Raw genomic sequence first — 25,706 nt, 5'->3', positions numbered from 1 at the left:
GCAAGTGGGATTGTATGTTTTTATGTGTGTGTGAACTCTGTTGACAGGTGTAATGCGTGTGTGTTGACAACCCATCCTGAGGGATCTGTAAAATGTGTAGAAAAGCAGCACAGCTGCAGTCAGGCAAACAGATTTTGTGTGAGTATAAGTTTTGGTTTGTGAATACCTGAGTGAATGTGAGTCTGTGTGTACATGTGATCCAGTGAGCTTTACAGCATTTGGGGTATTTCATGCACAAAAATGCTGTTTTGGACTGGGTCCCTTGCACACTTTTGACAATCAACATGATGCTACTCAGACTACTACAAATCTGCCAGCCTTTTTTGGTAAGACACATTTATAAATTATGAGTTCAGTAAGATTTTTAAGAAATTAATTATTTTATTCAGCAAGAATGCATTAAATGAATCAAAACTAAAGACATTTGTAATGTTACAAAAGATTTCTGTTCCAAAAATACTCTATTAAAAATTACTATAAAAACTTCCACAAAAATCAATAATACTAATATACTATTACACATATAACAATAATATAAAAATTGACAAGCGTTTTCATAATAAGAAATGTGTCTTGTAATAATATTTCACAATATTACAATCTTAAAAACACTAGTAAAACCAAAATCCAATTAACTTCGCTTTGCTTCGTAGACAGAGTCTGGAAGGGCATAATTGACAAGCGTTTTCTTTCTAGTGGGGAAGCTTAAAATCATTGGTGTACCCGTAAGCCAATCACATAACGTTTGGTTATGACGTGTGTTATGCGCCGGCTCAGCTGCCTCGAACTGAAATAAATTAACTTGTTGAAGTTAATAACCAAACCTGTGTATGCAAACTCACCATTTGTATGCGACGTGTGCCTACATAGCTCTCCATTTTGGATTGTGAATCCAGGATATGAGGCTACCAAAAATAAGGCTGAAATTCGCCTCCATAATTTCTCGATCATTGTGCATGCCAAGCTGTGCCGCACACAGACCGAGTTTTGCTGCCTCCTTAACCTGATCCTCCATGACAGCAATCAAGGGGGACACAATCACAATTATCACCTTGCCGGACTTTGGCCTCCCCAGTTTCTCGCTGACGATCGGTAACAGTTGATAAATTAAACTTTTCCCAAAACCTGTACGGAGTAGGGCCACAACATCACCTCCATTCAAAATATGAAACAAACACTCTTCTTTAGAAATTTATAAAAAGCCTTTAATGAACTGGCTATTTCATGATAGAAAATTTAAAAGACATAGGGGAAAAACAACCCACGCGTAGCGGCACAAACAGCCTTCTTCAGGGTATGTATTACAATCAAACAATTTACTCTTATATAGGTGCTGATTAGAAACACCTGAATGACAAATTACATGCACATACAGAGAAGGTCCACTAGGAGGTTACATAGCAACAAAGGCATATCACAAAAAGCGACTGAAATCTATTTCTTCATTCAAACCAGGGTATACTGTGGCCTGTAACTCATATATATAAAATGTTTCTCTCTGTAGAAGTAATTTTAATCGGTCACCACCCCGAATGCTCTTTGATAATTTCTAAACCCTCAACCATTAGGCCTTCTGGATTACTATTACAATAGTAATACGCGTGGGTTGTTTTTCCCCTATGTCTTTTAAATTTTCTATCATGAAATAGCCAGTTCATTAAAGGCTTTTTAAAAATTTCTAAAGAAGAGTGCCTTGGATTTCCTTCTACTACATTCTACTGAATTCCCGACCCCAAAGAGCACCTTCAAATGACTCTTTTTTTTGAACTCCTTGAGCACCCTGGACACTTTTTTTCCAAACACTCTTCTTGTTCGGGCTTCAGTTGGCAAATGGCGGGAATATTCTCCACAACAGAGCGAATAGCATCCTGTGTCTCCATGTCCGCTGTCGTTTTCGAACAACCTAAATCAAAACCACAATCATAAATTCGGCTCTTAGCGTCTACTTCACGGCTCTCACCCCACCCTCTGTTTGTTGATTGGATGGCTGGTGCGGAGCCGGAGAAAATCTGGGAGCTGGTTTGCTATCTCAGACAGAAGCAAACTGAAATTGAGCGGAAGTATGAAGTCTGACGTAGTCAGGCTAAGTTTATACTGTATTATTGAAAAAATAAATGTAGCCATGGTGAGCATAAGAGACTTCTTTCAAAAAAAAAAATTTGTACAGACCCTTAATTGTTAAATGGTAGTGTGTGCAGCTAAAACAACCATACCATTATTAGACTTATGATGTTAGCATAGTATCATAATATTTAATTTATTTAAAAATAGTTTATTACGGAGGGGTTTGTAACACGTCAAAATTATTTGAACCCACTATCTCCAATAAGAACACACATTAAATTTATATATTTTTTATAGCTTTGATAATTTAATATTACTCAACAGGTATAATTTTTGAATGATATTAGTTGTTTTAGCTGTTGGGAATATATGTGTTTACATTATAATTATCTGATGTGTGATAAATCCTTCTTACTATAATAAAGAGGTTCCACTAAAGATTCAGACTGAAAAATTGGATCTTTAAAATGGATATGACTAGTTTTATATTTCATCACAGCTATAATAAAAATCTCAAATATTTATTTTAAATATTATAAAAATATTATTTTAATATTATTTTGAATTTAAAACCACAGAAGAGAAATATTGTAACACCTTAGGTTCAGTTTGTCAACATTAGTTAACATGAACTCACAATAAAAATACTTCTAAAGCATTTATTAATGCGGAAGTGAGCTGTTTTCTGTGCGAGACTTCCGGTTCATTAGCCACTGTAGGAAAATAACAAGAAGAATAACAAAGTGCAGTAAAAAAATAGCTAAAACTGTAAAGGTAAAACTTTTTGCACTACAAACCACTTTGTTCATAATTAAGATAATACATTAAATAAATATGGTAAGACACACCAGTTTGCAATATCAAGCAGCAAAATGAGCTGTTTTGTACAGCTAAAAATAGCTGGAAAAACAAAGTGGATACATTATTAAAATCAAAAGTTATCTAATAATATTATTTAATGGACTTAAAATAAACTAACAACTAACTAAACTAATGCTAACAATTAAATACTGTAGGAAATTTCTTACAATAGGATGTTATTGTAAAGTAATACCAAATTATTTAACATAAAAAAAATTTTTTTTGTAGTTCAACATCAGTTTTTATTACAAATTTCTCACAAAGTGAAATGCTTGCAGATGAAATGCTTGACAGCATGTGCTGTGTAAGTGTCATCTTTCAATTAAGTCGGTTACAATAAATTGAAAGACACACACACACACACACACACACACACACACACACACACACACACACAAACTGAGATACTTGGATCAAAACTGATTGAAAAAAAACAAGTGAATGAAGATATATGCCAATACTAGGGTTTTTATGAGAACTGTTTGTTAGCTGTTGATTGTTAACTTCAGAGTGTGTGTGTTTGTGTGTGTGTGGTTTCCTCTTACAGGAATCTGGCAAGTGAGAGTGTTTTGTGTGTGTGTGTGTGGATGTATTTGAAAAGAGAGTCATTACCTGCTTGAAATTCTGCACCTTGACCCTAGATCCTTCCTTTTCTTTAGCCCAGTTTGTGTGTGTGTGTGTGTGTGTGTGTGTGTGTGTGTGTGTGTGTGTGTGTGTGTGTGTGTGTGTGTGTGTGTGTGTGTGTGTGTTGAACAGTGGTCTCAGTTGTAGCTCCGCCTTTTTAAGCATTTCAAAGAGGGAGGGCTGAGGACAGTAAATATCTGTAAACCAGTGGAAGTCGCTCCTGGCAGGTGAAGAGGGAGTTTGAGCTTTTGAATTTGGCTTGCTCTCGGATTAAGTGCAGGAGCTGTTAGCTGAGGTTCTTTTAGTCTGGAGCATTTGACTTTGTGTAGTCGACAGTGAGGGATGAGCGGAGAATGCGGGTGAGTAAACGACTGATTGTGAGCATTTCCCCTTAGGCTAGAGAGAAACGGAGAGCAGCAAAAGTTTCTTTCCTTGGTTTCACTGGGAGAGGGTTTATTTGTGTGATGTGAATCAAGTGGTTTTCAAAGTGTGTTGTTGTAAATGCAGTGAGGCATCAGAATGGACCGTTGCATCATCAAGCTTGTTTATTTTCAAACAGACAGACAGTCGCACACATGTAGGCACACACACACACACACAAGTTGTTAACAAATGGAAATGAACTTTAGGCTAGGCTAAAGTAAATATTTGCATAAAATATATTTTTATATGCTGTTGCAGAAGACAATTTCTAAAGGTTAATTGGTGTGCACATAATAATAATAATAATAATAATAATAGTTTTATCTAAAAGGTATATTCAAAATATTAAAATATAGTATTATAATATTATATTTAATATTATATAATAATATTTATATTACACAGTAACAAAATAATTTGCTTTCTCATTTTATGCTTAATACCAAAAATCTCTCTTTGTATTATGTGGAGGCGTCATGCACATACTGTAGGACTAAGTAAATGAACATTGAAGCACTCCCACATTCTTAATCAATAGTAGGAAGTTAACTTGGAAAATGTCTTACATCCTTAAATAATTTTTGTCAGTTATTCCATAGGACTCGACATGTCATCAGCATTCTGTTTAATGGAAAAATTCATTTGTAAAAGCCGGCAAAAAATGCAGTGATGCAATGTCGTAGAGCTGTTTGCATCAGATTCCCCACCTTCAGAAGATGGTTAACACTGAGCATGCTGGTGGGACTATGGGAGTTGTATTTATCACATAGGACAGGGCTGGCCACTCTACATAAACTGAACCACAAGCTTTCCAGGACACACACACACACACACACACACACACACACACACACACACACACACACACACACACACACACACACACACACACACACACACACACACACATCAAAAGCCAGCAGTCCCTTTATTATCCAAACTTAAGTCCAAACTTCATGTGTATGATGCAGATGTTTATCTGATAAAGGGGAACTTTTACTGCAGACAATCACTGTTATTTTTTTGAAATGCAGTTTATGGTGCTGTGAGAGATTCTGCTGTATGTCAGTGATCAGTCCTTCTCTAGTCTTCTTCCTAAGGCTCGCAGACTCATTTTGTGGTTGACTACACTAATAGAATTAAACTCTTCAGAATCAGATCGTTGCCCTTTTCTGTAATGTCCTCAAAAGCCAAAACACTCTTTAAATTAAATGAAAACATTGCATGAGAAGCTCTCAGATGCTTCTCTCTGTTTTACTCTTTTATTTCTTTGTCACACACACTTGTCACAAAATGTATTAATGGCATTGCCTTGGTTAACAAATCATTAAACCAAGTGGCATTTATTTTAAAGAACTTAAGTGGAACTGAAAGTAAAAATGGCTTAGTGTGGTTAAACTAGTTCTAAATAAAGGTCCAGTGTCCCCATTGGTTTGATTTTTTTTTTTTTTTTTTCACTGATGCAATGAACATAGTTAAAATTGCCTTTTTTGCGCAACTACATACATGCTGAGCATGCATGATCAGCCTTGTTTCCGCTTGTGTGAATCAGCCCTCATATCCTGTTTTTGAAGGCACAAAAATAGCAAGCACAAAGAGTCCAGGTGAAAACTCATACCATACACTTATATAATATTGAACAATACAAATTTCCTGTCTGGACAAGAAGCTTCAGGCTAGAGCCAACTGTAACCCTTCTCTGAACCCAGCTAATCTAGAGTCGCATCTGCATTCTAGAGGCTCATTGTTGGATTAGTTGATGCAGAGGTTTTACAGCTCTAATCCGTATAATACAGCCTGCCAGATCTGTGCTGTCTCATATCTGTTGACTGAAAGTAAACTAAAGCAGATTCTAGAGCTGCATTAGATGCCTGTGTCAAGACTTCAGTCTGCTCTGACAAGAAGGAACACCAGGTGTTCAGGATTCCTCACCTGTTTCAAATCCCACATTCAGATCTAACTGTGTTGTGAATATTTAGATTGTTTTACTTTTTAGGCTCATGTGATCATCACATTGCTGAGAGAATAGAGAATGAATCAGACTTTAAATAAAGAGCTCACATGACTGAACAACTCAAACAAACCTAAATGCATCACATAAATGGCTATGAGCCAGACAGACACAGGTCAAAGCTCATTATGAATGCCACACAAACATACAAACACCTCACCGCTGCTGTTTTTTGCTTTATGATTTTATTCACACACTACTGTACATACACTTATCTCTTTGTGTAAATCAAGAAGTGCTATTTAAAAAGTTAAAGCACAAAGATCATAATAAGGGCAGTTCATGTTTGTGTGAATCTGTTAAACATGCAGAATTATGTGTATATATTTGTACGTGTGATTTTTAGCTTTTTAGATTTGAGTGATTTTGTCATCACTGAAGCCTTCTAAACTATTTATTTGATATTCCATCTCACCCTTTACCTACACTTTTAGTTTCTATAGCTTCACTCTGCAGAAATGACAGGAATGCTCTCATGCTTGTGTCCCAACATTTGAGATGATCTACTTTGCTTGTTGGAGGTATATTTGCGTATTGTGCATGACGTTGAATTGATGGAATACTTTGAAGAATTTCTTTTCATACTTCAAATTATATATAATAGTTCTGGTCCTGAATGCTGATTGGCATAAAGCACTTTAGGCATATTCTGAGTTATAATTATGGTTAGTGGTTGGTTGTATATAGTGTGTGTACGTGTGTTGTGTGTGTGTGTGTGTGTGTGTGTGTAGTGCTGCTTGAAAGTTTGTTAACCCTTTAGAATTTTCTATTAATATGACCCAAAACATAATCAAGTCCTGAAAGAAGTCAGAGAACTCAATCAAACAAATGAGACAAAAATATTTTCTTTGTCATTTATTTATTCGGGAAAGTGATCCAATATAACATATCTGTGGGTAAAGTGTATGTAAAGAGTGCAAAAGTATGTGAATCTCTAGGATTAGCAGTTTATTTGAAGGTGAAATTAGAGTCCATCTGTTTAGAGATGTTTTTAACCAGTGGGATGACTATCAGGTGTCAGTGCGTGCCCTGTTTTATTTAGATAACAGGGATCTGTCAAAGTTTGATCATGTTTGTGGAAGTATATCATGGCACAAACAAAGGAGATCTCTGATGACCTCAGAAAAAGAGTTGCTGTTGCTCATTAGGCTAGAAAAGGTTACAAAGCCATCACTAAAGAGTTTGGACTCCCCAAATCCACAGTCAGACAGATTGTGTACAAATGGAGGAAATTCAAGACCACTGTTACCCTCCACATGAATGGTCGACCAACAAAGATCATTCTAAAAAGCAAGATGTGTAATAGTCTGCAAGGCTGCAAAATAATCCAGGGTAACTTAAAAGCCTTTCTTGTGTTGGCTAATGTTAATGTTCATGAGTCCACCATCAGAAGAACAGAAGAACTATGTCACTGCTCTCCCAAAAAGAACATTGCTGGTTCACAAAAATTCTATATAGTGTGTGTGTGCATGTATATCTATCTATCTATCTATCTATCTATCTATCTATCTATCTTTATCTCACAGTGATGCGTTATAATGTTAAATTATTCTCTCTCTTTTTCCCTTTCTCTGTAGTGCTGTTGCATGAGGAGGTGGTGCGTCTGCAGGAGGAGGTGTCAGTGCTGAAGCAGGTCAGGGAGATGTTGAATCGTGAGCTGGAGGAGACGGGAGGAGGCTGTTCCATGGAGCTGCGGTCTGTCTCACAGCTCCGCGTGCAGCTAACACAGAAAGAGCAGGAGCTGGACAGAGCAAAGGAGGCATTACTAGGTAGGAATGAATGCCATGAGCCTGACCTTTCACCCCCAGCTCTCAGCCAGCGCTAGACCTGGCATTTTGAAATAAACAACAAATAAGCCCAAACCACTTGTTCAGTATAAACAAATACTGTGTTCATAAACTGTTCAAAATTAATCAAGATTCCTTGAATAACTTATTGATTTAATTCATTTATATAAGTAATGCGTTTATTTTTGAGCGATTTTAGTGTCATTTACAATAATTGACTTATATACCTACAGTGGGTATAGAAAATAATCACCCTCCTTTAAAATAATCACATTTTGTTGCTTTGCAGCCTGAAATGAAGACGGACAGTTTTTGTTTCATCCAGCTGTATTTACTCAGTGCAACTTATAACATCCAAGTGAAATGATTTATGTTTTTATGAGTCTCAGGCAAGTGATTTGATCCAGTATCATGACCACTTTTGAGGAGCAGAAGGTGTTTTGACTGCACCATTTTAAATCTGCAGAAACTGAAATTCCTCGAATCCATTTGGACCTCGTCTCTCCTCCTCCTTTTTTTTTTTGTCCTGTGGCTCATTTTTCAGCTCTGGAGCTGTGAAATGCAGAAGTAATCAGAAGAGCATTGACCACAAAATGGGCGTAATAATCTCCATGTTAAGGTATCGAGGGATTTTGCTGTCCTTGGTCTGTCTTTGTCTTGAAATCTACTTTCTCCGTTGACCCTCAAAGCCCAGTGTGAGAGTAATGCTGCACTAGATGTTCTTGTGTTTCACCTGCTAGATCAGGGAGAGTTAAACTGTTATCCTGAACGTCAGTTGCACCTAAAGAGCTTTGCATTGTGGGTGCTGTGTTCTGTGCTCATTTGAGCAGTAACTTTACTGCTGACTTTGTGTATGTGTACAGTATATGTGTGGCAAAAAAAAGCCTGCTCATATAACCCTCTGCATTGTTTGGCAAAGGCCTACTGAAATCACTAATGAAAATTGGCAATTTGAAACAACCATTGTGCATTTCTGCTATAGAAATCCATTTCAGCAAAAGATGGAAGGATAAAGAAAACTCAAATAACTAATAATGTGATATGTGTGTGAGCTAATGGAAAAGGGACATCCAATATTTAATTAAACACAGTTTGGGAGGAAATTGAAGAGCTCTTGATCTTCCAGGATTTACTGATCTGAATGTTCACTGCTATTCACAATCTCTCTCCACCTCCTACCAGGTGTTCCTGTGTGTGAGTGCATGAGTGTGTAAAAGGCTTTTTGTGTGTGCCATTTGGCTCCTGTATAATGAGTCTTTAAGTGGTGGGTGAATGGACTCAGTGTCCTTGGAAAACACGAGCTGCAATTTGCAAGTCAGAGCAGAGGCTACAAACAACCTAAAACAGTCAATTACTGCCTCTGTTATCACATATTATTAACCACAGCCAGAAGGAGAGAGAGACACCCTGGAAGAGGAAAAATAGGGAGCGAGAGAGAGGGAATGGTGTGTGAAAATGGACATCTTGAACATCAAGAGAATAATAGTAATGTGTAAATGGGAATGGTTACATGCAGATTAAACCGTATTATGTATTTAAATTGATGGAGACCACAATCCGAATCGCACATGAAAATGATTTCAAATGCAGAACATTTTTGAGGTGTGATATTACTGCATAAAACTGCACTGACAGGTGAATTCATAGCAGTCTTTAATCAATATACATGCAATATTTTATCAAAAGAAGTTTCTTCATTATAATGGATAGATGAGTTCTTTTTCTTATTCTTCTCAGATATCGTTCATGTTTTCTGTCTGCCTCTCTGTAAGATCTTTATGAATATGATTTTAATTCAAACCATACAAATCAAAGCAGAACATAAATTTTAAAGTCAATAAAGCAAATCACATCTGACATGACAAGACAAGCAGAGGAGCACAGAACCTAACAAAACAAAATCATCATACTAGACTATAAAACACAATGCAAAGTTCAAATGAGTATTTTCATTTTCTGTAGAGACAATAATTATTGCTTATTTTGTTTTCTCTTTTTTATTTTGGTTTGTTTTCTTTAATTATTGGTGCTTGCTAAGAATCAACTAAGGATTGCTGTTGCTTATACTCAGGGTTAGGATTTGTTATAAACTGTAACTCTTATGTATTAAACTTTGGAATTAGTGCTTCACACATAAATGATACGTATAATCATATGGCTGGAGGAAGTATACTATATTTCAAACGTCTGGGGTTGGTTAAGATGTTTAGTGTTTTTAAAAGAAGGCTCGTTGCTCAGACAGGCTGCATTTTATTTGATAAAAAATACAGTAAAACAGTAATATTGTTTAATTATTACAAGTTAAAATAACTGTCTTCTATTTTAATATATTTTAAAGTGTACTTTATTTGCTGTATTTTCATTACTCCAGTCTTCAGTGTCACATGATCCTTCAGAAATCATTCTAATATACTGATTTGTGCACAAGTAGCATTTCTTATTATTAATGTTTAATCAGCTAATTTTTTTTCTTCTCAAAATTGTAATTTTTAACCCATAAGTTCTTACAATCAACATAAGTAACCCATAAGAGTGCGTTTGGGTATATATATATATTTTATTTATTTTTTTTTCATATACACATATATATATATATTTTATTTATTTTTTTTTCTTTTCCCCTAGCAATGAAGGCAGACAGGAAGCGTTTGAGGTTGGAAAGAACTGATCTGGTGAATCAGATGCAGCAGCTCTACACAACACTGGAGAGCCGTGAGGAGCAGCTACGAGACTTCATACGCAACTATGAGCAACACCGAAAAGTATTTTACTCGCATACATGTATATCTCATGCATTCATACTAGCAAACAACTTTAAATATGCATAAATTCCACACATGCTTCAGTATTACACACACTTCTTATTTATGTGTTGCAGGAGAGTGAGGATGCAGTGAGAGTTCTGGCAAGGGAAAAAGATCTGTTAGAACGGGAGAAGTGGGACCTACGCCGTTACACCAAAGAGGCCACAGAACATGCAAGTGCACTCCGATCTGCACTGGACCTGAAAGAGAACAGGATCAAAGAGCTGGAGGCTGAACTGACTATGGTGAGATACACAGAGTTTAGAAAAGCAGGGTATCCTACTTTTTGTCTGTTAAGTGGATGAGTGAGTCTAGAGATATTTGAAGTGTTCATCTTGTATAGAATGTCTACATGTGTCTTCAAACAATCTGTCAACTGAGTAGCTCAAAAATGTCAGTGTTAAGTTGTGTGTGAGTGTGAGTGTGCGTGTGCGCTTTTGTTTATGTGTGTGTTTTTTTAACAGATGAGTAACTTTATGGCTCAGAAACTAGAGAGTCGCGTGTTTGTTCGATCTCCAGAAAGACCAGCCTCACCTAAAACAGTGTCGGTAAGATCAGCCAGGCCTGTCACTCTACCCCAAGTCCCTCTTTGATTGGTCTGCAGTGTTGACTCCTCATCCAATATGGTCAACTTGATTGGTTGCATGTGTATTTTGTTTTGAGAACAAACTCATTGTGTAAATGGAGTGGAAATAGCATGAGTGGTTCTGTTCCATCACTGTGAATGTTCTTCTCTGCATGCTAGTTTAGTAGAATGTTTAGGAACTTGGGAATCATTCTAAACCAGTGATAATGAAGATGTGGTGGTGGTGGTGTTGTATTCCTCTTGCATTACTTTCTTTCAAAATGATTTTAAACTAGGTAAACTAGGCCCAACATAGAATCTGCCCAGATTTAAAAATTTCAATACAATCATTATAAAAAAAAACACACAAAAACAAAAAAAAATATATATATATAAAATCCACAAAAACACACACACACACACAAAAAAAAATAAATATATATATATATATATATATATATATATATATATATCTATATATATATATATATATATATAAGGTAAAAAAGAAAAAAGATGGTAAAATTATATATGAAAATAAAGTATGAATTTAGTAAATAAATTCTAATTTTGTTTTTGTTTTTCAAAAATCCGCATTCAGCAGACACAAACAACTAGAGAAATCATGAATATTTATTGGTCAAAAGATGTAGGAACACTGGGAAAAAGAAATGAACACATAAGGGAGGAAATAGGCATGCAGAATATTGATGGTTCAATTTCAGACATTTGTAACCTTTTCTGTGTGAGTGCAGATTCTGTGTTGGTCTATTAATAACATGACTTTAGCTCCAGACTTGCTCTACTGTGAAGCGTTTGGAGCAGTTATTCTGGGCAGTACTACACATTCATTTTCACACGTTTTAAATTTGTTTACAACACTCTCTTTAGACAAGGAAGTGGACCGTATTGAATTAAATCTGTTTGTGTGTTCCAGGCAAAACAGTCTTTGGCTACTCTCACTAAGGATGTTCCTAAGCGGCACTCACTAGCCATGCCCACAGAGACTGTCGTCAACGGCAACCAAGAGTGGGCGATGCATGCAGAGCTTCCTCTGACTGCGGCGATACGACAGAGTCAACAAAACCTTTACCACTCAATGGATAGACAGGGTACGCACACATACATACAGCAAAGACCTGTCTGTTTAAAGATCTAAGTGGAGTTAAAATCAGCCTCCTAATTCTCCTAATGTTTGTGTGTGTTAGTACTGAAAGCATCACCATGCGTGTGCGATGCTGACGGCATCAGCATGATGTCATCAGCCGCAGCCAGGATCAGTCCGTGTCACTCTAAACAACCGTCAATCATCTCAGACGCCTCGGTGATGGAGGGAGAGAGATCCTCAACACCTTCAGATTCACCACGACACAGAACAAACTCCCTCTGCAATGTAAGACAGACACAGCATTCCACTCACTGTGACAATCTTTGAATTGCAAAACACATGCACAAATGGACAAATGTATTACAGTAGTGTGACATGGTAATTTTTACTTGACATCTAAACCACCAATACATTTACATGTACTCATTTAGCACTCTTTATCCAAAGAGACTTAAAAACATATCTAACAATTTTCACAGTGTCAACAATATTCATAGTATACTATAATAAACAATATTCGTAGGATTATAAAATGGCTAGATTAGGAAACATGTTAGAGCAGAGCTAAAATGCAGAGCTAAAAAGTTTTTTGTAGTGCATGCCTTGGTTGTGAAGTGCTTTGCAGACGAGATGCACAAAACTGCAAAAAATACTGATATATTTTCACAGTCTTTTCAATCAATGATTGTAAATATGTTGTTATCATAACTTGTTGCATGCCTGGTGCTATTAATCTTTACTTGGTTAAAATTTAAGTCCAATTTTTTTCTGCAATAACAAGAAAAGAAAAAATTATATATATTATGACTATATATTTATTATTAAAATTCAATTAATTATTCATTTAATAATTTTAATAATTATATTACATATTACAGTTAATTGCAATCTAAAATTATAATATTATTATTGTTACTGTTATTAAAAATGCATTGTGTTACATGGTTTCTAATATAATTTTGATACAATTTAAGTAAAAAATTGTCTGCATTGACAAAATAACAAAAACAATATAGGGATTATTATTATTCAAATTGTAATAATTTTTAATAATTCCATATTGTAATTAATATGAATCTAAAGTTGTTACTATTATTAAAAATGTATTGCGTCACATACGTGGTTTTTTAATATTATTAACAAAAAAAAATAGGAAATTGTTACAATAATACTACTAATAAAATCTATTTAAACTGTAAATATTTCAAAACAGCAGAACAGTCATGTCACATCTTGAGTGGTATTCTGATTCTTTAGCTGTTATCATACTGTGAGACTGAGATATTATGACAACCTTCATGTAACATTGTGCCATGATACAGAGTAGTTTCTCTGCTCATTTTCAATGTATCACCTTCTATTGCTTATCATTTCTTTCTTTATCCCTGTCTCCAGTCTCTAGAGGATCTAGAGGAGCAGAGACGCAGAAAGAAGAAAGAGAGGATAGGTCTGGGCTCTCTGTCGAGGGTGTTCGGTCGAGGAAAGCAAAGAAAGTCTCTGGACCCCACTCTGTTTGATGGTACTAACACACCTGACTACTACATAGAGGAGGATGCTGACTGGTGACGCTGCTGAGAGCCCCCCCCCCTCGTTTCTGTGTGTGTGTGTGTGTCGCTCTCTATCGCTGCCATCTTTATGAGCACAAGCTTGACTGTATAATGATTCCAAACTGTGCCACAGTAGACCCAATCCTGCCCAGAGTGCGTGTGCGTGTGTGTGTGCGCGTGTGTGTGTGTTCATTTTTTATCCACTTTAGCATCTCACTGGAAACTTGAAGGACTGCTGAATGTGTAAATAATAGTCATTGTGCACTCAGTGCTTGTAAGTGTTTCCAGATGCCTTTTATATCATTTAACGCTCATTGTCTGTTTTAAAACCTGTGTGTTAAACATATTGATGGAACTCTCCTGTCGGAAGCTAGCAGGACCCTCGGCCAGTGTGAAAACCCAAAAAAGACATTTGCTATTTCACACTGTGATCTAAAAGATATAAAAGATATACTCATCTAACTGCAGCATATTCTGATATGTGGACATTTTATGTAGTGTGTGACTTTAAGTGAGCAGTGGCTCGTCCTGCCTTTCCCACAGGAGAGTTTATAATCACCGTTACACACTATTAACTCTGACAACTGCCTTCACAACAACATTAACCAGGAGGCAAAAACTGATCTGAGAACTGTGTGGAAATACAAAACCCAGATCACTGGTTATAATAAAAACTTAGGATAGTTGTCATGGAAATGATTACTGTACCTTAAATAAAGCAGGGTATGACATAGAGCTCTACAGTAGTTTCCCATGTTGCTTTACAAGACGTGGGAACTAGATTACCTTTACTCTACAGGGCCTTTATCCATTAAACTTTGTATTTATAGTCTATTGTTTTTATTTTTCTGAAATCAAAAATAAATCCAACATACAATTCAGCAGCAGATTCTTACCATTGTGTACATTTCAATATTGCACTGACATGAAATGAAGAAATAAATGAGTTTTCCGAGCATGTAGTGTGTTCTTCGTCAGCTGGAGATGGAGAGACTGCTCTCGTTTTCCCTGCTGCGTTTGGCTCAGGCTGGTGCTGAATAGCATGGAACTCTAAACGGCATGGAAATGAAAATGGGAATAAGTTATATAACTACAGACTATTTTGAAATAAAATCAAAAACACTGAACAGTGTGTGGCTGAGTTCTTCGCTCTTTGTAATTGTGTTTTGACACTTAAGCTTGTCTTTGCCTACTTCATCAACTGCCTGATGGCGCTCAGGTAGTAGAGAGGATGTGATCATAATTAACTAACTAACTCCTTACTAAATATCCTTAACCACATGGGGCATATGTGTGTGTGGTTGTTTAATCCATTCGTCCTTTTTATCTCACTTTGAGGTTTTTTTGGGGCTCTCAAAGTTATTTTGGCGCAGGATAAATTCTGTGTACATTGTTTTTCTCGGCAGTGGCTCATTAGCTCCTGGTGATGTGCAAACCCCACAGTCCTGATAATGAAGCTCTATTAGAGAAGGAGGAATCAATCAATAGCTTGTGTAGATGAGTTGAAAGCAGTATCTTAACAGGCAAAACCACACTGTTTATATATTTTCCAACAACATTTACTCTTTAAAAGCACTTAGAAGTAGCCATCTGTTTTGTTAGTCATTAATTTACAACATCTGGACCCATACACTTAAAACTGATTCTAAGGAAGAATTGCTTTGCTTTTAGAAACAACCCTATTATCAACAAGTTTATGGGCGCTTGGGTTGATTGCAGTTTTTGAAGGCGGTTTAGTGCTGCCTTCTACTGGTGAAATTATTGGTTCGCACACAAGACGCTTTAACAGATGTTTTAATAGCCGGTGTTCAAAAACTATGATGTAAATGGAAAAAAAAAATTGTGTTCCAGAATATTTATCTAACTTCTTATCTCTGAATTAATATATTTTTTATGGTACCGTATACATGTCTTCACCTGAGAAACCACGGTGATTATACTCGTAAATTGTAGAATCCAAACTCGCATTAAGTTCCGCCCCTCTCCCGTCATCCACCAATCTAGACTCCGACAGTTTATCAAGCCCCGCCCGCCTCAGTGTGAGCCTATCAGAATGCGAGGAGCATCTGGATCGGCTCCAGCAGGTGGAGCTCGCGCGGACGGCCCCCATGTCCCGTTGGCGTGCAGGAACCGTGCAGGCGTGGCTGGAGGTGATCATGGCCATGCCGATGTACATACGGGCCTGTGCAGACAACGTTAAAAGTGGGAAGGTAGACTGCCCTTGTCAGTATGATATATGAACACTTGTCTACACCAGTCTGTAAAATTTAGACCCTAAAATACAAATCTGATCCTATCAGCTCTCAATACTTTGGGCTATTTAAACAAGCAGTGTTTGTGGATTTTAAAATTAAACACTAATCTCTGTGTGTGTGTTTTGTTAGGTCTTGTTAGCTGTTACGGATGAGGACCTGGAGTTTGTTTTAGGTATCAGTAATTCAATGCACCGCAGGAAGCTCCGTCTGGCCATTGAAGACTACAGGGATGCAGAATCAGGACATGGGTGAGGCACACATCATAAATAATAATAAAATCATAGAGAGAGGACCCCTGCAGATTTTCATTACTGAGTGTCAAGGTAAATAAGTCTCTTAAAAAATATCAGCCATAAGGCGTTAATTCATATGAATCAAAATTCCTCTGAATAGATATGGTTGGTTTATGATGAACAGGGTGAGTAAATGACTCACTATCCCTTTAAGATCAAGTGGTGTGACTCCTCAAAAATGTGATGCTGCTGTATATGTTATTAATAATTCATGATATTTGCAGAAGTTATTTAAAAAAAAAAAAATTAAAACAATTATTAAAGGACAAGTTAAGTCTGTAATGTTTTTGTCATAATGTTGATTACCAAACAAAAACAATGTTGTCTTGTCACTTGTTTTCTTTTTAGGGTCATTAAATTGTAACCTTTCTTGAAAATGGTGTCAAAACCAAACAAAACAAACCATCAACAAAAAAAATACATCACTAATAATAAATTACTACAATAATTAAAAAATTAAAAAATCTTTACTTTATCCTTGCCTTGTTCTTCAGCCTTTCTAAAGCAGCTGATCTGGATCACCACTGGGTGGCTCAGGCCTGGCTGACTGATGTGGGACTCCCTCAATATTCCCAGTTCTTCCACACTCACCTTGTCGATGGACGTCTCCTAAGTACACTCACACACACCGACCTTGAGAAGCATCTGCACATGTCTAAAAAAGCCCACCAGAACAGCCTGCTGCTGCGAATAGAGCTGCTACAAACACTCAACTTTGACAAAGAGGTAAACACACACACACATAAATCAGAAGAACAGCATGACAGGAATTCATAACATGGCACTAAACCTTACCAAAATGCAACAACAAACCATCACAAACACACACATCAGAACAGCACAGCTTGGAAAAACATACTCTGATTTTACAAAGGTCTTTTATATGGTTAGTTAATGAAGCTTATCAACAAATAACCAAAAAACTGTTCTGCTGCAGATTTTGCAGTCCAGGCGATCAGAGTGTGAGAATCAGAACACAGACCCAGTAGTGTGGACCTGTCGTCGCATCATCAAATGGATCAAAGAGATTGATCTCAAGGTACCATTGAGAGAGAACAGGAGTGCTAACAGAGAAAGTGTAGGTGTTGGTATATGGAAAAACTCAAAAGAAAAACATATCTTTTCATTTAGGAGTTTGCCGACAATCTTCAAAACAGTGGGGTTCATGGTGCCATCATGGTGTTGGATCCCTCCTTCAGCTCTGACACCATGGCGGCAGCTTTATGTATTCCAAGCAACAAGCACATGGTCCGTCATCACCTGAATGAAGAGATGAAGGCACTTGTCAGTGCAGCCAGGTGAGAGAACAGGAGAGAGGCACTGTCTGTTATTAATGTTGTAGAGTTATACACAGACACATACAGTACAATGATGCTGTACTGTATGTATCTAACTCTACAAATGCATATGTCTCAATGAATAAATGTCTCTTTGAATATATTGTCATACAAGATCAAGAGACGGTCGAGTCATGCAGATTCCTCTGATGTCTGTGTCAGCAGGGCAGGGCTTGATCAGGAAGTCGAACCTTTGGGGACTCCGCCCACACTTCATCGGCAGAGTTCTCTAAGCAGCTCATCACCCAGTTGTCATGACGATCAGCAGTCTTTAAGGAGGGTGAAGGTAGAACACTTTAGCTGAATCATACATTTTTTAAACTCATACAAATGCCACATTTTGGCATTTAAGCACTGAATACTTAAATACTTAGACTTAATAGGTTATTTATTTTCAAACCTTTTGCCCTAGATATTGTTTGAAAATGTTTTGATTCTTTATTGTTCGGTCACACAACTTCTGTAACAAATTTTGCTCATTGTTAATGTTAATGCATTAACTAATGTTAAATAATAATTCTTTTGCACTTTAATCTGTTTGAAACATTTGTTTTCTTTTTATATTTTTTGTGTATTGCTTTATTGTATTTAAATGTTCAGTTCTGTTTGTTCTAAGTAAAAAAGTTTTTAAAACTGTTATATTATTACAGCACATTTTTGCAACTTATTTCAATATCGTGGTAATACCATATGACATCACAACAAATTTGATACCATCACATACTTAGCCACATTTAAGGGTAAATCATTTGAAAGTCGTCAAGAACATGTATGGATGACAACATCAAAAGAAAGAAATGAAAATGCATATTCTGAAAAATTTAAAATAAATCCTATTTTTATTGTTTTACAGTTTGAAATAAGTATATATATATATATATATTTTATATACAGTTTATATATACAGGTCCTTCTCAAAACTTAGTATTATTATATATATTATATATATATATTTCATATATATTCATAAATATTTCATATTGTTTTATACTGATATACAGCTCATATATCTCATATATAAACGAGCTATTATATATAATATATAACTCCCAGCCTAGTTCATTTACTCCAACAATATGGTAAGATTTTACATATTACACAGAAGGAAATTTCTGAAATAGGCTGTTCCCAGAGTGCTGTTAAAAAAAGGATTGTGGATGAAGGACCGATTCCAGTTGGGGGATGCTTGTAGTACTCTTGTGTCATTCCAAAACTGCAAACTTTCTTAAAAAAAAATAAAATAAAAAAAAAATATGAAATAATATCATTACAATTGAATACATCATACTTTTGGAGCACTTCATGCTTCCATCTGAAAAGCTTTATGGAGATGAAGTCAGCACGACCTGGCACCTCCAGTTTAGTTCCTGGCGTTCTTCAGAAAATCGTCTTTTGTGTTGGTGAATGACACAAGGTAAATGATGCCAGAAAATTTACTCTAAGTCTTTTGTGTTGGTGAATGACACAAGGTAAATGATGCCAGAATTTTGGGGCGAACAGTTTCTTTAAATGTACTTTAGTTAGTTAACACTTTATCCTTTGCATAAATCTCTTTGCACAACCACTGTGTGCTCTCTTTTCAAGGTCTTTGCTCTTTAGTTCCTTCAATTGAAGTTCTCAGTAACAATGCATCCTCAGAGACTGGAGTTTTGTAGTATTGCTTGAATAATTCTTAAAAGTCAAACACCAGTAAAACAAAAAAATGATAAAAAATCCGATATATGGAATGGACATCCGTTTTCTTTCTACAGGAGCAGCTCGGTCTCAGCCCAAAGAATTTCACTGGACAGAAGATCAGTCACCAGAACAGATCCGGGTCATTTCCAAGGAATGGACTTGAGGAGGTCTCGCTACAACGAGAGCGTTGCCCAGTTCGACATTTTTCTGCTGCTGAGCTCACCAATGTCTAAGTCTTGTCAGGATCACTGTTGAAAAACATGACACTTTCTTAAAGCTCCAAATGGGGGATTTTATTTCCTTTTTCAAGGTGAATGTTGATGAAAACTCAACGAAAGTTCACATTGTCAGTCTCTGGACTCTCAGTTTGCCAGTAGGGGTCTTGGCTTTGCTTTGTAGAACTTATGTTGTTGTGTGTAACTGTGGACTCATTTGTCTCAAAGTGAGACAATCTTAAAAATGCATTTGAAAGGGCACATACACTAAACATATATTTATCTGTTTAGATGTTTGATGAAATTATTGTCATGTGTGGGTAAGGAATGTGTGAGGATTCAGGGTGAAGTATCCTGACAATTATAACTAAGGTTTGTGAGAACTCCACAATGAAAATTGTGTTAAAGTTGATTTTTTTCCCCCTCAATAAAATGAATATTTTCACATTTAATGGGTGCAATTTAGAAAACAGACTCTGATAACATGAGATCTAGTTCTACAAAATACTGTACAAAATAATGTAAAATGTTGTGTTACACAGTACATCATTATTTAAAATAGATGATTATTTGAATTTACCTGGATGAACTTTATATCCACTGGGGTTCACTTAGTCATGTGGTTAAAGCAGGTCCATAACTACAGGTTAGTACACATGCTCGCCCAGTCACAGTGCACAATTTTGTATAATATGAAATTTCTCTGAGAACTCAATTTAAAATTTGCCTCTACTCCTACTTAACCAAATGGTTCAAACCTGCTGCTTTTATGTCCCAACTTTAAAACAACATATCAATTTTCAAGATCATTCAGACATAGCTAGTATGCTACCAAATCCAAGGTCATGCACAGTGCTAAGCTGTAGCAGGGGTTAGGCTAATCGTCAAAGCAAATGTGCAAAGATCAAAGATATTACTTGTTTATTTATGCGATTATGAAATGACTTTCTGAAGCAACGTAAAGGGAGGGGCATGTTTTTACAGAGAAAGACAGGACAACATGTTCTCCATATAAAAAGGGTCTTAAATTTTATCTGAATCTTCTCTCTGGTACTTCTTCCCAATTTTATCCCAGGACATTAAGACAAGATCCTTTCCTTTTACATGGTTGTATTCTTGTTATGTATTTGTTCCACATATTTCTAGTATCTGATACACATCATACTTGTAATTCCCACAATTTCCCCACATATGATTAGTAATGTACTTTTTTATACTGAGATAAATACGTAATACATGTCAGAGCACTCCTTGTTCCTTGTATGATAAAAGTTAGATGACGTTCCTGAACGTAAACAGACACAGCTAGGAGGAAGCACCTCACCTATATGGTCAACCTTTGTCCAACATCAATAAGACTGCCAGAATCACAACTGGCCATAAAATAGTTAAATATTGTTGAGCATTTGTTCCGCTCTAGGAATTTATGTTTGGACTAACCCTGTTTGACATATTTATATTTATGTGGGTGATTTGATGTGCATCACCTGACTGCAGACTGGTGTGATAAATAATGCTAGTATCTTGAAAATGTATAAATATACACTCCATGTCATAAATAAACTCCATATATATATATACACATGAATCAGACTTGTCAGCGTCTCCAAAGATCTACAGTCTTCCTAAAGGTTAACAATAATTTATTATACAAGTTAACATATATATATATATACACATGAATCAGACTTAATTTAGACTTGAAACTGGAAACATATATATATATACACATGAATCAGACTTAATTTAGACTTGAAACTGGAAACCCTGAAAGTTTATGATTTAATTCAAAATAATAATAAAAAATCTTCTGTATTATATGGAGTTCTTATATTCACCATCTGTTTCAGAAAGCCTCGAAATGTGGTTCTCTAAAGTTTTATGGACCATTAGTGGATGGGAAGTTTACCTTCAGAACATGTGGGCGGGGCAGGAGCAGGAACCGGTCTTTTAAAGGGTTAATTCTGGTCTGCAGAGACAGGACGATGTTCATGTCTGTGAAACTCAGGCCAAACCGCTCTAAGAAATTCAAGTTCAGTTTCTTAAGGAATGTTACAAAAGCTCCGGTGTACATATACATCATTGGATTAAAAGTGGTTTTATCCAGCATTTAAACGGGGTTGGTCTCCTAAACACAAGGAAGAACATTTGTCTGGGTAAGACTCTTTATATTCCCAGGGAACTGTAAGTTTGACTCGTTTTCCTGGAACTTCTGTTACTGTTTACATGATTTTACATAGCGCGTTCGGTGTTTTAAGACGTATGTCGTGCGCAGCGTAATTTGTTGTTTTAAAGTGTATCTTAATATATTTAATCATAGATTTGTTTTTGCTATCTCTTAAGTGTTTAACGGGACTTCTGGTTGTGTTAAGTTGCATTAATAGCCTACATCTAATGTTTGCGTTAAATATATTTAACTTATCAATATTTTTTGTTTCCATTGACATGTATAGACGTTAAAAATATAGATTTTCAGACGTTGATGCTTAAAGGGACACCAAGAAAGAAAATGTTGCTTTCACTTGCCCTCATATTTTTTCCAAGCTTGTAAGAATTTATTTCTTGCGGGATGCACAAATTGATACAATTGCAATGCAATTTCAATAAAAAACTAATAAAAAAAATTAAAACAATTTAAAAAAACATAAAAACCATATTAACAACTCCACTCCAATCCTGCATTCATATTTAATCATAAAAGGATATTTTGTGTTAACTGCCCCTAGGGTGTCCTTTTGAGTACTGTCAATGATGACATAATTTTTGGGTGAACTGTTCCTTGAAGTTCACTGATGCTGGATGTGAGTGTTCTTTTCCCTCTAAGATAAAGCTAAGTAGGCTGTTGCTATAGTTTCTGGGCCCCTGGCACACTTTGTTGCCTTGAGCTCCCTCAGCTGTACCCTTTCTCCCGGTTATGGTCCCCCTGTGTAATATGTGAATTTATGTGGCTCTGTTATTCATTTATGTATTTTTTTCTGATTTGGCTGCTGTGGCTTGAGGGGAGGAAATTCCTGCCATTCCCCAGTGCGTATTCACTATCATAATTTAATCTGTCTGCATGCTTAGACGTGCTAGGTGAATTCTATGTTATGCATCTATTTCAGGCATGTACTCTTACTAAACCTTGCTTATACGTAAAGGAAATTAAATTCAACCAGTTAGATGTGCCGGAATTAAATAATGTCTGTCCATGGAGACTTTAAAAACCCTGCAGGAATACAAACACAAAGCTCATGAGCAACTGCCCATATTTTTCCATACACACAGCATAATGAATCACAGGTCAAGGAAACAGATTCCATTATAAACTACCTGGCTCTACATGTACAAGATTTACACTGATCTGAGAGCATGGCTTAATGTTGCTACCATGCTGAGAAATGATTAAGGGTGCGGTAAGAGCGCTCATCCCAGACCTGCCTGTACAGATAACAAATACTAGGAGCTGTGTATAGGCATGACACAGCAGAGTTATGATGTGCTTTCTTTAGTGTGTGTGTGTGTATTAAACAATATCACATTGTTAGTAAACAACATTTCTGGAGTTTGGAGCTGCCTGGTTTTCACTCTAAAGTACACCTTCCAGAGCAGAGATGAAATTTCACCAAAGTCTGCGTTTGTGAAAGCAGTGAACTCTCTCACTTCACTCTTGAATCAAACTCTTTCTTCAGTTTTCGTGCACCTGTAACTAAAGCTCAGTTGAAGGGACACCTGCTTAATCTCATGGAAGGAATTTAGGCTAGCCTAACATGTCTACCAATGAGTGTGCACACAATAAATATGCTTTGATAAAAACCTTATCACTGTTGAAGCACAGGCTGGGTTACTGCTATGCCATTTTCACACTGGCTTTATGTAGGGACTGGGTCTGTATCTTGGACGCTTATTGATATAAGACTATTTTATGATAGTCTGACTGATGATTCAGTCACTTTTCTGCTGATTCACCTTTATTTGATTTTCTGTTTACAGAGTGGGTCAGTGCTCCAAAAAAGACAGGAAAAAATGAGATAAGGTTTTTAGACATTTTGACAGGCACAGGACGACATACAACGTGTCCGTAGGAGATTTGAGTCCACGGGAAGGTTTGGAAGCATGTCCTACAGCGACCAGACTCCGCCCAGTCCCAGCAGGACCAGCGGCAGTAGCTCTGGGGCACAGTATGCTACTGCCGCGCTGGGCGTGGGCCTCATCGCTCTGGGGATAGTCATGATTGTGTGGAGCGTGGTGCCAGCAGCGTCCGTAGGGAACAGCTCTAGACCCGGCATGGATCAAGGTCAATCTCGAGAGACCTCATCTGTGGCGTTCGTCTTAGTAGGGGGAGGAGTGGCACTTCTGCTGCTGTCTGTGTGTCTGAGCGTACGGAACAAACAGCGGGCGGCCAGGGAACAGGAAGCCGGCAATACACCCGCAAACACACAGGAGGAGGGGGCTACGTGAGTACATACTGTTAAATACACACCCAGGTGCAGCCATATTCTTACACTTTATGATAATATGTAGGCCAATGACATGACCGATTTTTTTATTTTTTTTGTCTTAATGTATTCAAGAACATACAAAAATGTAATTCAGACATACAGTGACTTGAATTCACTTAATGATTTTTTAAAATTTTTTTTTAGTTTCAGAATGAAATTCTTTTTTTTTTATTATTATTATTCATTAATGTCAGGTTGACGCAACTCTCCAGATATCAGTGAAAAAAAGCGCAGTGAAAATAATGAAATTCTTTATTAAACATTATTAAGTAGTTTGGCATAAGCTTGTATTCCTATGTCTTAGAAAAAACTTTTTCTGCCATTTCAATGTGGTTCAACCAACATGCAGGAAAAAATATAAATATAAAGAGGATATCTGCAGACCCATATGACTGTTTCTGTCTCATTTTGAAGGCTGCGCCATCCAGAGGTCGCATTTGTCAGCCACATATAAAATCAAGGATTTCTCATTTTTAGAAAAGTAACCATTATAAAGTTGTCATTTTGAGGTGCAAATTATTGTATTTTCTTTCAGACTTTGGAATGTAATGGTTACTTTTCTAAAATGAGGAAAAAATTTGGATTTTTTTTGCTCCATAAACATTTCTCCTTATCAGTGTTAAAAACAGTTGCTTAATATTTTTGTAAAAGCCATGATACATGTTTTTTAGGATTCTTTTTTGTAACAATGTAAAAATCTTTATTACTTATAATCAATTTAATGCATCCTAAATCTTACTGACCCTAAATGTTTTGAATGATAGTTTAAATAATAATGAGCTAAATATGCTGTGAATGGTTGTAAATTTTCATTTATTTTTGCATCTAGGATGGAGCAACTAGCTCAAAACCACATGGTCCCCACTTATGAGGAGGTGGTAATGAGTGGCCAGTATCCCATCACTCAGTCCTCTGAGCGGCACAACAGCATCACCCAGCTGCCAGCCTATGACGAACTAGAGGAAGATCAGCACACTGTGGTGGATGGATTCAGCCCAGCACGCAGACCTTCATCCCAAATCGACCCCAGCACTGGAGCGGGTGGCCGAAGAAACAGCCGTCCTGGGCGCAAGCTGATTCCCCTTAAAATTAGGCGCATAAAATCTGACAACCTTAGAAGGAAAAGCTTAAGTGATATCCAGCAGAATAACGTGTTCACCATCGAACCCCTCACACCGCCTCCACAGTATGACGATAAGGTCCCTCCACTTCCTACAACCACACAACAGTGAGGCGTGCTGGAGGTTTACACTTACATTAACTGCGGTGTGAAGTCTGCTTACCTCTTTTACAAAGTACTACTGCACTGAACTCCATATTACTCCTCTGGACAGGATGTGCCACTGTCAGCAGCACAAAGGAGGCAGTAGTGTATAAAGGTGGAGAGCCTTCAAAAAAAAAAAAATAATAAACTCTCAACTTACTGTATTAAAACTGAACTAGAATTTTGAAAGATGCTTACTGAACAACTACTGGTCTTGATTTTGGCCGGGGGGGGGGGGGAAAACTGAACTAAAAAACTAAAAGACTTTATATTGGCAACTATTGTCAAAACTGAACTAGAATTTTGAAAGATGCTTACTGAACAACTACTGGTCTTGATTTTGGCTGGTCTTGTCAGACTTTCAGCATCAAAGCTGTCCAGAACTGTATT

The 25,706-nt window shown here is 36.7% G+C and overlaps 2 protein-coding genes across 7 annotated transcripts in view; both read left to right on the top strand.

The window, feature by feature from the left end:
• The window catches only part of LOC109059586 (kazrin, periplakin interacting protein a), a 32,976-nt gene extending 12,958 nt beyond the window's left edge, over positions 1 to 20,018 (top strand). For 2 of the 6 annotated variants that reach the window (XM_042762333.1, XM_042762332.1), the window contains 14 exons: positions 7,561 to 7,752; positions 10,396 to 10,532; positions 10,649 to 10,819; positions 11,039 to 11,122; positions 12,077 to 12,251; positions 12,348 to 12,532; positions 13,643 to 13,766; positions 15,799 to 16,004; positions 16,179 to 16,297; positions 16,837 to 17,068; positions 17,280 to 17,381; positions 17,474 to 17,640; positions 17,842 to 17,965; positions 19,431 to 20,018. In XM_042762333.1, the coding sequence (XP_042618267.1) occupies positions 7,561 to 7,752; positions 10,396 to 10,532; positions 10,649 to 10,819; positions 11,039 to 11,122; positions 12,077 to 12,251; positions 12,348 to 12,532; positions 13,643 to 13,766; positions 15,799 to 16,004; positions 16,179 to 16,297; positions 16,837 to 17,068; positions 17,280 to 17,381; positions 17,474 to 17,640; positions 17,842 to 17,965; positions 19,431 to 19,589 (2,177 nt within the window). In that variant the 3' untranslated portion in view covers positions 19,590 to 20,018. Of the gene's footprint in view, positions 1 to 3,731; positions 3,909 to 7,560; positions 7,753 to 10,395; positions 10,533 to 10,648; positions 10,820 to 11,038; positions 11,123 to 12,076; positions 12,252 to 12,347; positions 12,533 to 13,642; positions 13,767 to 15,798; positions 16,005 to 16,178; positions 16,298 to 16,836; positions 17,069 to 17,279; positions 17,382 to 17,473; positions 17,641 to 17,841; positions 17,966 to 19,430 lie in introns of those variants that run through there. The other 4 variants (XM_042762336.1, XM_042762334.1, XM_019076781.2 and 1 more) reach the window with 4 other exon arrangements.
• A 1,490-nt stretch (positions 20,019 to 21,508) lies between these two features.
• Positions 21,509 to 25,439, top strand: LOC109059587 (transmembrane protein 51-like). Its single transcript, XM_019076782.2, has 3 exons — positions 21,509 to 21,727; positions 23,544 to 24,007; positions 24,882 to 25,439. The coding sequence occupies exons 2-3, from the start codon at positions 23,667 to 23,669 to the stop codon at positions 25,282 to 25,284; spliced, it is 744 nt and encodes a 247-aa protein (XP_018932327.1). The 5' UTR covers positions 21,509 to 21,727; positions 23,544 to 23,666; the 3' UTR covers positions 25,285 to 25,439.
• Positions 25,440 to 25,706: the final 267 nt, after the last annotated feature.

This window comes from Cyprinus carpio, chromosome A8, assembly GCF_018340385.1.
Source record: "Cyprinus carpio isolate SPL01 chromosome A8, ASM1834038v1, whole genome shotgun sequence".
In the NCBI taxonomy this organism is placed as follows: domain Eukaryota; kingdom Metazoa; phylum Chordata; class Actinopteri; order Cypriniformes; family Cyprinidae; genus Cyprinus; species Cyprinus carpio.
Note: the sequence above shows the minus strand (reverse complement) of the source record. Positions and strands in the feature narration are given on the sequence as shown.

Coding starts and splice junctions, on each gene's coding strand:
- LOC109059587 (XM_019076782.2), top strand. CDS start 23,667: ATGTCCTACAGCGACCAGACTCCGCCCAGTCCCAGCAGGACCAGCGGC. Junction 24,008..24,881: donor ACACAGGAGGAGGGGGCTAC/GTGAGTACATAC, acceptor TTTTGCATCTAG/GATGGAGCAACTAGCTCAAA.